Source organism: Nelusetta ayraudi, unplaced genomic scaffold (assembly GCF_046127955.1).
Source record: "Nelusetta ayraudi isolate G7.1 ecotype Tasmania unplaced genomic scaffold, CSIRO-AGI_Nayr_v1 ptg000121l, whole genome shotgun sequence".
Lineage (NCBI taxonomy): Eukaryota > Metazoa > Chordata > Actinopteri > Tetraodontiformes > Monacanthidae > Nelusetta > Nelusetta ayraudi.
Window position 1 is genome coordinate 70,001 of NW_027466171.1, and position 11,750 is coordinate 81,750.

General features: G+C 52.2%; 2 protein-coding genes across 4 annotated transcripts; both read left to right on the forward strand.

The window, feature by feature from the left end:
• Nucleotides 1–639: 639 nt before the first annotated feature.
• Nucleotides 640–7,326, forward strand: sil1 (SIL1 nucleotide exchange factor). Of its 3 annotated transcripts, none has more exons than XM_076050037.1 (12): nt 640–749; nt 1,748–1,882; nt 2,034–2,202; nt 2,370–2,475; nt 2,763–2,865; nt 3,175–3,261; nt 3,426–3,521; nt 4,278–4,399; nt 4,904–5,000; nt 5,273–5,437; nt 5,959–6,123; nt 6,442–7,326. In XM_076050037.1, the coding sequence occupies exons 1-12, from the start codon at nt 693–695 to the stop codon at nt 6,637–6,639; spliced, it is 1,500 nt and encodes a 499-aa protein (XP_075906152.1). In that variant the 5' UTR covers nt 640–692; the 3' UTR covers nt 6,640–7,326. The 3 variants fall into 3 exon arrangements, with proteins under 3 accessions (XP_075906152.1, XP_075906151.1, XP_075906153.1); XM_076050036.1 differs by having other exon boundaries at nt 668–770; nt 1,751–1,882; XM_076050038.1 differs by lacking the exon at nt 640–749 and adding an exon at nt 796–948 and having other exon boundaries at nt 1,751–1,882.
• Nucleotides 7,050–11,397, forward strand: uvssa (UV-stimulated scaffold protein A). The gene is made up of 8 exons (XM_076050041.1): nt 7,050–7,187; nt 7,397–7,526; nt 8,140–8,293; nt 8,524–8,700; nt 9,114–9,234; nt 9,867–10,247; nt 10,910–11,019; nt 11,242–11,397. Exons 2-8 carry the CDS (start codon nt 7,417–7,419, stop codon nt 11,395–11,397), a joined length of 1,209 nt encoding a protein of 402 aa, XP_075906156.1. The 5' UTR covers nt 7,050–7,187; nt 7,397–7,416.
• Nucleotides 11,398–11,750: the final 353 nt, after the last annotated feature.

An 11,750-nucleotide genomic window follows, 5' to 3' on the forward strand; every position in this document is an offset into this window, starting at 1 on the left:
TTCCCACACAGCAAATTCTGTGAATTTAGATCAATGATGTTTGAGTGAAGAGGTGAGACCATTGAATCCACTGCAACTGTCGACACTGTGTTTTATTGAACACTGATTGTACATTCAAATCAAAACATTTCTCGGGCCTGTGACCTCCTGGATGATCTGTTTTTCAACTGAAGAACCTGGAGGCCGTTTCAGCTCCAAACACCAGCCACAAGTTCTGCAAGAGAGTCCAACTGGAGAACACGTGAGCACGTTCCCGCCTCTGGAGGTTTCAGCAGCTAGCTAACAAATTTAGCAAAGTCTTTATCGAAAAAGACCTCAGCTATTCAATTATACTTCAGTAAAATCTAAGGTTTGGGACTAAAACATACAAATGCAACGTATGTATTACTTAAGAAGAAGAAGAAAAAAAATCTTCACCGTAAGTGCGCATGCTCTGTGGACCACATGACGCTGAGGCAAACCCGGCCGGAAGCCAAAAACATCGCCTCAAACCTCCGACTTTTTTGTTTTTGTTTTCATAAAAACTTCACTTATCATTTGCAACATTGACAGAAATGTAGATCTTCAATATAAAAGTTTCACAATGCGCAGCCGCAAAGCACGAACACACACCGGCGGTGTTTGACGTGGACCAATCAGAGTGGAGTCAGCGGTGACAGGATCCGGAAGTGTCGGGGGACCGAGTCTCGTTGATGGCACCTGGAGCCGAGGTGGAGGCAGCTGCTCCGAACATCGCACCGCAACACGAACACGAACAGGAACAGGAACAGGTCAGTAGTTGTAGTTGTAGTTGCTGCTGCTGCTGCAGCACGTCGCTTGTGTTACACGACGGTGTTCCGTCCCTGCTGGTGTCCAACTGAAACTGGTTCCGACACTTGCCTGCAACTATGTCCGACTCCGAATAATCGCTGACGGAACCGTCAGGCATGGACTCGCAGTGACGTTGAAGTGAGTTGAACCAGTAGAGCGCGAGGACTTTCTGTCCAGTACTCACCGATACCGAGTACCGAACAGGGCCACGACAACAACCGTCACTCGGTGTCACTGCAGTGCACACAACACACACTCAGCACTATTGTCACATACATACATATACAGAGGTGGTCCAACTGGCTGACTGCTGGGCCACAGTGGGTTCTACAGTGCCAGAGGAGGTAGCGGAGCAGCAGCAGATGATGCAGTGGAAGCAATGCATGCTGGGACATCATGGAGGAAACATGGTGCTGGAAAGTCACTGGAACATGAAGCAAAGTTGCAACCAAGTCAGAGTCTGTGAAGCCCCACCAGGGGGTTGAGCTCTTAGAACCATCCAGAACCATCTAGAACCTCTTAGAACCATCCAGAACCACCCAGAACCATCTAGAACCAGCAGGGTGTTTAGCTCTTAGAACCACCCAGAACCACCCAGACCCAGCAGGGTGTTGAGCTGTTTGATGACTCACTGACTGCTTTAGGGCCGGGTTATGAAGCTTCTATGGGCTGCATATGGCCCCCGGGACGTAGTTTGCCCACACCTGCCCATGTACAAGTGGTATCGCAGTATCGGCAGGTATTTTACGAGTACGAGTAGAGCGCCCAGCGCCCAGCGCCCAGCGCCGCTATCAGGGCCTCCCTCATCACTTTGCTTTCTGACGTCGTCACTAAAGTGTAAAAATAAAATCTCAGTTTGTGAAGTTTTTTCACTCTATGTTAAAAACAGCTGACTGACTGTGAAGGCGAAGGCGGCTGAAGATGTTTCTCTGTCCCTCAGCAGGTCCAGGCGTCGTCCTGTTCTTCAGTCAGCATGAGAGCGCCCCCTAGCTGCAGCTCCGCTAGCACCCTGCTGCTGCTGCTGCTGCTGCTGCTGCTGCTCCAGGGCTGCCACACGGTGGTCAGCATCAAGGTGAGCGGCTTCTGCTCCTCACACTCCCACTAGATCTTCCTCTGAGGTTGACCGCAGGGACCTGAAGGCCTTCAGCTGCTCCTGGCTCCTGGCTCCTGGATCCTGGCTCCGCCCACCAAATCAACACCCTGTTTCTGTTGTTTCCTTGCAGCCTGACACATCTGTGATTGTGGTGAACAATCCAGAGGGAGCAGGAGGAGGAGCAGCAGCAGCTGCTGATTCAGATGAAGCAGTGGAGGTGTCGGTGGAGGAGGAGGAGGAGGAGGAAGGAGAGCTGGAGGTGGTGCAGCCCAGTGAGGAGTGGCAGACACTAAGACCTGGTGAGTCCCTGAAGGACCTGCAGGGAGGCGGGGCTGGTGTTCAGCCTTGACGTGTGTGTGTGTGTGTGTGTGTGTGTGTGTGTGTGTGTGTGTGTGTGTGTGTGTGTGTGTGTGTGTGTGTGTGTGTGTGTGTGTGTGTGTGTGTGTGTGTGTGTGTGTGTGTTCAGACCAGGCAGTTCCTGCAGGCTCCCACGTGAGGCTCAACCTGCAGACGGGCCAGAGGGAGGTCCGACTGGGGGAGGAGCAACTCAAGTACTGGACACACACACACAGGTTTGGCTTGGGGGGAGGAGGAGGAGGAGGAGGAGGAGGAGGAGGAGGAGGAGGCCTCTGACTTCAGACCAGGTGGTGGGCAAACTGTCAGACTGCTGGGTCACAGTGGGCTGTGGGGGTAGCGGAGCAGCAGCAGATGGATGCAGTGTTTTGCTGAATCACCTCAGAGGAGGATAAAAAGCTTAACGGACCACAAGGGGCCCCCGGGCCGTAGTTTGTCCCGGCCTGCTTTAGAGCGTCTCTCCCTGGCTCCGCTGACGATCATCACGTCCACTGTCCTCCCGCAGGGAAGCTGAAGGCCTCCAGGCCTCCTTCAGTCCTGAGGAGCTCAAACGGGCCATGAAGAAGCTGAAGGAGGACAGCAAGTCCGTCAGCAGAGACCAGCAGCAGGTAGACACCGAGCACAGCTGACAACCAGAGGCGTCTCACAGCCTCTTGTACCATCAACTGCACCTCCAGAGCAGCAGGGGGCGACAGTGGGCAGGACAAACAGCAAAGTTTTCACAATATAGATCGAGATAGATCTACATATATAGATCTACATATATAGATCTAGATATATAGACACTGAAAGACACTGAAAGACGGACACGAGTGTCATCAGGAAGTTGGTTGCAAGATGCTTCCTCTCTCTCGCCTCCCAGGAGGGTCAAAGGTCACCTGCTAGTCATGAAGCTGTCCATGGTTCTGTTCTCACAGGAGTCGCTGTCTTCAAAGTTCCGGCCAATGGAGGAGCTGAAGAAGGACATGGCTGAGCTGGACCTGCTGGTGGAGACGGACCTCCAGGTAGCAGAACCGCACCCTGTCTGTGTAGCGTCTCCGTGCAGCCACTCTGACGCTACTGTGTGCTGCTAACCAAGGCTCGGGTCAAGTATTGCACAGTAGCAGTACACACTGCGTCTGCAGCCAGTACACAACAATCACCTCTACACACAGCACCGCTCTTGCAGATCCTGAGGCGCCTGCTGCAGCAGCTGAACGCCACTGGGGTGACGGTGGAGCAGCAGCTGAACATCCTGCTGGAGCTGGAGTACCTGGTGCACCAGGTGAGCTCACACGACACACACGGGCAACATGTATGATTTTAAATATAGAAATATCAAATATGTGGAGGCAGATTGGTGCCAGAATAACATAGAATTTAAGATGTAGTTGTCGTTCTAAACAAAATGAGTTATCCCAAATTAAAAGTCATGTTATCAATGTTAACAAGCCAAGAGGCTAATCCAACATCCTTCACCCAGGGGAAAAGAAGTTCCCCCATTATTACCCCCTCTGAGGGGGAACAACAGGGTGCAGGATCTCCTGGCCGCTCCAGGAGCTCCAGGATCTCCTGAGCACTCCAGGATCTCCTGAGTGCTCCAGGATCTCCTGGCCGCTCCAGGATCTCCTGAGCACTCCAGGAGCTCCTGGCCACTGCAGGAGCTCCAGGATCTCCTGGCCGCTCCAGGATCTCCTGAGCGCTCCAGGATCTCCTGGCCACTGCAGGAGCTCCAGGATCTCCTGAGCACTCCAGGAGCTCCTGGCCGCTCCAGGAGCTCCAGGATCTCCTGAGCGCTCCAGGATCTCCTGGCCACTGCAGGATCTCCTGAGCGCTCCAGGATCTCCTGGCCGCTCCAGGATCTCCTGAGCGCTCCAGGATCTCCTGGCCGCTCCAGGATCTCCTGAGCGCTCCAGGATCTCCTGGCCGCTCCAGGATCTCCTGGCCACTGCAGGATCTCCTGGCCGCTCCAGGATCTCCTGGCCGCTCCAGGATGGTCCATCATGATGATCCGCTCACTGGCTTCCTGTCCATGTTGCAGGTGGACAACGCTCAGACTCTGTGCTCCATGGGAGGTCTGCACTTGATCCTGCAGGGTCTCAACAGCTCTGATGTCAGAGTGCAGGAGAACTCCGCCTTTGTTCTGGGCTCGGCTCTGGCCAGGTGCGTACTGGTTGACTGGTTGGCTTTCCCGGGAGAAACCTGTAACTCCTCCTCCTGCCATTGGTCCTGCTTGGAACAGTGCAGAGGCTGAAGCTCAGCGATTCTCATTTTGATTTTGGTGAAACGCCGGTTCAGGCATTTGAACGCAGGACTTCATCTCTAGGCTAGGCTAGGCTAGGCTAGGCTAGCTGAAGTCAACACTTTCTGTTATCCTACCAATGAAAAGCAATCTTTTGCATTGCATTTATATCCAGGTTTGGGTGCACAGGGCCACCATAGTTCACTGGCAAGCTCAGGAGAGGGAGGGAGGGAGAGTGAAAGATGCTGCAATCTACAATGCAACCACTCGGTGTCACTGTTTCCTCTTGAAAACTTCTATTAAACTATTAAAACTATTACACGCCGGACCTTGAGGCCTCTGATTTCCTTCCAGCTTGAGAGGAATCAGCTGGGTTTAAAGATAGAGTGAGGCTGCTGCTGGATCTCTGGAGGTGTGTGTTGCAGTAACCCAGTGGTCCAGGTGAAGGCCGTGGACGACGGCGCCCTGCAGATGCTCTTGAGAATCCTGGCCTCCACGCAGCCACTCAGGGTGAAGAAGAAGGTAGTGAGGCCCAACTCTGCTGAAGATTTCCTTTCATACCTCACACACACATTTCATTTTTTATTTTCTATTTGCCTTATTGCGTTTAATTGATACAGTTTTCCTACTGCTTTGCACTGTGCACTTGCTGTGATCTGTTCTATTCTATTCTTTCTTGTGTCCTGATGTCTTCCTCTGCACTGTGGTTCACTCTTGCTGTCACGTGTTGCTGCTGCCAGCGTTGCTTCCCGAGCCCCAGCGACCTTCTCACTGACCTTGTGGCTTCCCCTCAGGTCCTCTTCGCCTTGGCCTCTCTGCTGCGCCACTTCCCGCACGCGCAGCATCACTTCCTGTCACACGGTGGACTCCACCTCCTGTCCCAGCTGTTCAGGGCCGACGGCTTTGGAACGCTGCGCACTCGCATCGTCACCATGCTGTACGACATGATCAGCGAGAAGGTACCACTGAACAACAGTGGCACACAAGACACTGACTCGTGGGTGGGTGGGTGGGTGGATGGATGGATGAGTGGATGAGTGGTTGGATGGATGGATGGGTGGATGGATGGACGGATGGATGGATGGATGGATGGATGGATGGATGGATGGGTGGGTGGGTGGGTGGATGGGTGGATGGATGGGTGGATGGACGAATGGATGGACGAATGGATGGATGGATGGACGGACTTATTGATCCCAAAATAGAATAGAAAGACTTTATTGTCAGTGTGACCTGCACGACCAAAATTAAAACGGTCACAGTCGGTGCAGAGAAAAAACATTGAAAGTGCAACAATGGAAAGATAACGTCGTCCACGGGCGGTTGTTGGGGAACTACTCTGTTGCAGCACTAAAAACAAACTACTCAGTACTTACAGTAGTTAGTTCAAATCAATCTATGTACAACAAACAAGCGGAGCAGACGTGCAGAAGGTCAGCTGTGACCTTTGACCCCAGCTCCCTTCCCCCTCCCCCACCAGGAGCTGATGACTCAGGCGGGTCTGGAGGCCACGCTGGACGCCTCGCACCAGGAGCGTCTGCGGCAGTACGCCCAGCTGTCCCTGCAGGGGGAGCTGTTGGAGAGAGGCTGGTGCGGTCTGGTGCCTGAGCTGCTGGAGGCCAGCGAGCACGACTACAGAGAGAAGGTGGAGCAGCAGGACTGACACCTTTGACTATCACGGAGATAACTTGGAAATAATTCAGTGTCCATGAGATGTCATCCTCTCCTCTCCTCTCCTCTCTCTCTTTTTTTCACTCTATAAATATTTTATTTAAAAAAAACAAACAAAAAAAACAACTTTTTTAATTTTTTTTTATTTAAGTGTGTTAATTCTTTTATTCTCTATTTCTTTTTTATAAATACCTTTTTTCAGTATAGTGTTGCTGTAATTATGCAAATGTCCCCAATGTGAGATTCACGTCCAGTCTCTGATGTCTTCTTCTTCTCTGACTGCTTCTCCCAGGCGCTGCGAGCGCTGCTGGCGATGGCTCCTGTGTGTCTGACTCAGTTCCGCTCGGACGGCTCTCTGCTGGACTCGCTGCTCGCTCTCAGGGACCAGTACCAGGACATGGTCCAGTCGGAGATGATTCTGGGTGAAGAGAGTGGATATTTTTCAGAGATGCTAGAACTTGTCAATGCCTTACGGCTGAAGATGAAATGACACAAGAAGATGACAAAGTGATGTCACGGGACTCCACCCCAGTGGGCGTCGCTCTCCCAGCGACCAAGCAGAGATCCACCAGCCGGTCTCTGGCATGCAGACTACTGAAAGCTCCATCGCTCTGAGTTCATTTTTTTTGCACCTGGGCATATTTGCTGTTCAGTAATTTAATGTATTAATAATTAAGAACATGTCAACTTATTGTTTGATCTTTATTGATGTATTACATCACATTCTGTTTCCTTTCAATAACAAATCAATCATATTTTCTTTAAAAAAAAAAAAAAAAAAAGGAGCCTTTTTGTAATGTGTGAAGGGGCGCGGCCTTTTATGCTTTTATTTTGAATAGTGCCACAGGTATTACGCGGAAGTAACTAACCGGAAGTAGAAGGGTGACTTCATTGTTTGGAAGTGACGCGTCAAGTGCACCCTCGGTGCTCCACGGAGCGGACAGGAAGCCGCTGTAATGTCCTGGTTGGTGTCCTCGGCGAGCAGTGACCGCCTGCCGGGACTCGCGGCGCACAACTGAGTGTTGTTTCTGTCAAGTGGGTGAGGCTGCGTGTTTCTTAATTCACAATGAGCTCGTGTTTACATCGGTTAGCATCCTAGCAGCTAGCTGACAAGTGGAGCTCTAGCTTGGAAACGACCAAGTATGAGAGGCGAAATAAATAAAGCCCGAATTCACCCCGCGTGTGTTGTCGCCCTCCGCCTCCCTCCGACAGTTGAAACCCACGTCTCTGTGTTCTGCTGCTGCTGCTGCTGTGTTGTGGAGCCGCCATGGAGTTGTCTCACAGGGAGCGACTGTCCGAGCTGGTCGAACAGCTGACCACCTCTGGCCAATCACAGCTCAACGAGAACAAGATGAAGGAAATCAAGAAGATCTGCAAGTATGTTGACAGAGAGAGGGCTCGTGTGTATATATATGTACATATATATGTGTATATATGTACGTATATGTGTGTGTGTGTGTGTGTGTGTACATATATATTTATGTATGTATGTGTGTGTGTACACTAGTATCAGTGTCTACCGGGTGTTTATCCCTTCACCTCACCATGAGATTTAATAACCCTGCTTGGTCATTAATGTGGGCGTGGCCAGCCGTCCTCGCCCTCATCACTGTTTACCGCGTCATGATAAGAGGATTTATCGATGTTTGCTTTTCTAAGTGAGCACTTGAAGCGAGCCACGAGTGATATTCTAACTTGCTGAAGGCGTCCGTCCAAATAAACAGTCAGGCAACTAATCACAGTGTCTGGCTTTTCCAAGGAGACCACTGCATTTATTTTTTCATCACCTCCTGACTGAAGGTATCATAACATCTGAGCACACAAGGATCAAGTCTCAGCTTTCATGTATGCAAGAAATGCTGCAGTTTCGGTTGAGGTGTGCTCGGCTGGGCCCAAGGCCGTGTTGTGGGTCAGGTACTGAACTGTCAACCTGAGAGCCGGTGGGATCCTCACTGTATCACCCCCCCACCACCACCCTTCCTCCTTCCAGAACGTCCAATGACTGCATCGATCACCTGTACCACACGGTGATGTCTCAGCTCAACCAGGAGCACGCTGAGATCCGATTGTCTGCCTTCCAGATCGCCAGCGAGCTCTTCAGCCGCTCCCATTACTTCAGAACTCTGCTGGTGGACAACTTCCAGGTGGGCTGGACCTCCAACTTACTCCTCACTGACGCTGCTGTGAAAACAGATCATTCAGGTCCGGCCAGCATCCTGACGTTCCCGCTCACTTGAAGCTCCACTCTGTCTTTTTGAGGAAGAAACAGCGACATCAAGTGGCTACATTTCACATTGCACCGTCTTTCAAACCGTTCTCTGCGTCTGCAGAGAGTTCACCTTCTCCTCTCATTATTCGTCCATGCGTGTTTCAGGAGTTCTTGGAGCTGACGGTGGAGACGGACTCGGAGCAGCCCCTCCCTCCTCCTAAAGAGGTCGCCCGGAAGCTGAGGTCACTGGCCGTCCAGACCGTCCAGTCCTGGCAGGCCTCTTACGGGACGGCCTATAAGAAGCTGGCCTTGGGCTACCACTTCCTGAAGCAGGTGAAGAAGGTGAGAGACATCCGGCAGGTGCAGTGTTGGCGTCACCGCTGCAACCAGCACGCTGCAAAGTGTTCCGGTTCTGCAGGGAAGGTTTGCATTGGAAAGGAGTCCAGTTGAAAATACATGAGGTCACATTAAGCCACTGCATGCCACTGCAGGCCACTGCATGCCACTGCAGGCCACTGCAGGCCACTGCAGGCCACTGCAGGCCACTGAGTCACACAAGAAATGTAGAAAAATCACTAAGAAATTCATTGAAAAATAAGCAAACTATTTTAATAATCAACTTTTAATTCCCATCCTAAATGAAATCATCCACTACAGTGTTGGAGTCACTCGTGCTTTGTTTCTTTGGCTGCGTAGACGCGATTGCAGTCCTGTGATGTCTCATCATAGCTCTCAGCCAGGTGTGTCTGTGTCAGGTGGACTTCCAGGACGCTGAGGCCAGGACGGTGGCGGAGCGACGGAGGGAGGAGGAGAGGCAGCGGAGGAGAGAAGCCATGTACAGGGAGAGAGTGGAGGCGGCCGCCAAGGACATGGAGGGTGAGCAGCAGCTGGCTGCTCCTGCACTGAGACCTGAGAGGTCCAGTGTGTAACAGCGACACCCAGTGGTTAGATTCTAGCCTGCAGCGTTTTTCACCCTCCCGCCCTCTCCTGAGCTTGCCAGTGAACTACGGTGGCCCTGCGCAGCCAAATCTGGACACCAGCTCCATCTTCTTCTTCTTCTTCTTCTTCTTCTTCTTCTTCTTCTTGGTTGGTTTATTTGAGGGCGCCCCCTAGCGTTCAGCCTAAATACCAAACGCTGTGCTGTCAGACAGCTGGATTGTCCACTCCAGGCTTCCTTAGAAATATGCTGGTGCCAGATGGCAGCTCACTGGGAGCACTGGGAGCACTGGGGCCCTGGTTGATGTATGGAGATTCTCATATAGAAACAAGAACAGAACCATGGGCCAGTAAAGCAAAGACTTTGATTGTACTGCCGTTGTACTGTTTTATAACTGGTGTTGCTGGCGGAATATTAAGCTTTTAGCAATATTAGAATCATAAATCAAGCCAGATGTTGCACACTGGACCTTGAACGACGACTCCGCCTACTTTCCGAAGCTTTGGTCGCCGTCATCGCAGTGTGGTTGAGGAAACACACCGTGAAACACCGTGTCCCTCGTTGTATCCAGAGTCCTACCAGGAGATCCAGTCCACCCTGACCCAGATGGAGTCCTGCATGCGGCTGCTGTCCTCCGACTTCGAGCCACCACACCTCCCGACCTCCGGCAGCAGCGCCACGAACCCCCAGCAGGCCGGCGAGGAGCAGCCGTGCTGCAGCAAAGACCTGCAGGAGCCTGCAGCAGGAGAGCAGAAGATGAAAGGTGGAGACGAGACAAGCGGAGGAGGCGGAGGGACGGGGGAGGAGCCGGGGGAGGAGTCCGAGAGGGAAGATGGGGGGAGCGCGGCTGAGGAGGAAGAGGAGGAGGAAGAGGAGGAAGGCAGCGACGCCTTCATCCGCAGCTCGGGCCTCATCACTCACTGCTACAACCTGGACCTGGAGCTCAGCCCTGGTAAATATTTACAGACACACAGACAGACAGACACACAGACAGACACACAGACAGACACACAGACAGACAGACAGACAGACAGACAGACAGACAGACAGACAGACACACAGACAGACACACAGACAGACAGACACACAGACAGACAGACAGACACACAGACAGACAGACACACAGACAGACAGACAGACACACACACTAGCAGTCAAGAGTTTGGACTCAGCCTATGAGTTGAACGTCGACCGTTGACATTGCAGTTTCTCACTGAAGGCATCGAAGCTACGGAGGAACACACATGGACTGATGGAGCAAACAATAAAAGCGTCAAATGACTCAAAGGCCTTTTATACTGAAATTCTTCAAAACAGCCACCTTGCATAAAAAGCATATTCAGAGTTATTGAAGGCATTTTTTCTTTGCTGCACAATCACATATATGTTGCTCCACCAGGGGGCGACAGCTGTCCCCTGGTGGAGCGGGCCCCCTGGTGGAGCGGGCCCCCTGGTGGAGCAGGCCCCCTGGTGGAGCAGGCCCCCTGGTGGAGCAGGGCCCCTGGTGGAGCAGGCCCCCTGGTGGAGCAGGCTGCTGAGGGCTGGCGGCTGTGCCTTGACTCTGTGGCTGCGTCGGTCTTCACCAGTGACTGCACTGCTGCTTCTCTCCCACAGGCCTTCACATCAAGGAGACGGAGGACAACGAGGCGGTGGTCTCCACCGTCATAGACCTCCATCGACTGATGGAAAGCAAGCACCTGCCAGCGGTGCGGGGCTGGTGTCAGGTGCTGCTCACCTTCTCTGATTTGCAGTAGACAGTGCGGTCGTTTCCATTTGTTGGTGTGCGTCTGATGCAGTTGTAGACCGGTGGCTTACCAGTAGATGGCGCCAGCTAACCACTCCATACAGTGCAAATGCTACAGAGACAGGGCAGACTCTTCATACCTGAGCTGCTACAGAAACATGTTGTGTTCTTGCGTGCTGACTGTGTGTTTGCCTCTGCGCAGGTGTTGACCAAGTCTGGCGCCGAGCAGCAGCTCCTGCAGAGAGCGCTGGACCTGAAGAGCCTCCTGCTGGCTGCCCTGGAGAAGCACAGGGAGCTGCAGATTGATTACAAAGCCAGAGTCCACAAAGCGGTCAGTGGTTCACTTCTCCACTTCTGACACATGAACACAGGCTAGCACAGGCTAGCACAGGCTAGCACAGGGAAAACACCTCCAAAAGTACTGCGTGTATTTTTAAATTAAAACATGAGCTCACACAGTTTTAACACTGTAACACTGTAATGTTGCAATAGCACATCTGGCCACCAGATGGCAGCAGGAACCCAGCAAAGCGCTGCGTGCTGCTCTGTGATTCCCTCATTCTGCGCGCGGCAACAGAATCTCTCCATGTTTCTCCATCTGCATTGTGAAGGCTGGGGAGTTTAAGAACAAACTACCATGTCATTCAATGACTTCCCTTCTTTCCAGTGTCAGTTTTCTGTGCTGCTTTAGGAAAGAGATCTCCTAATGGG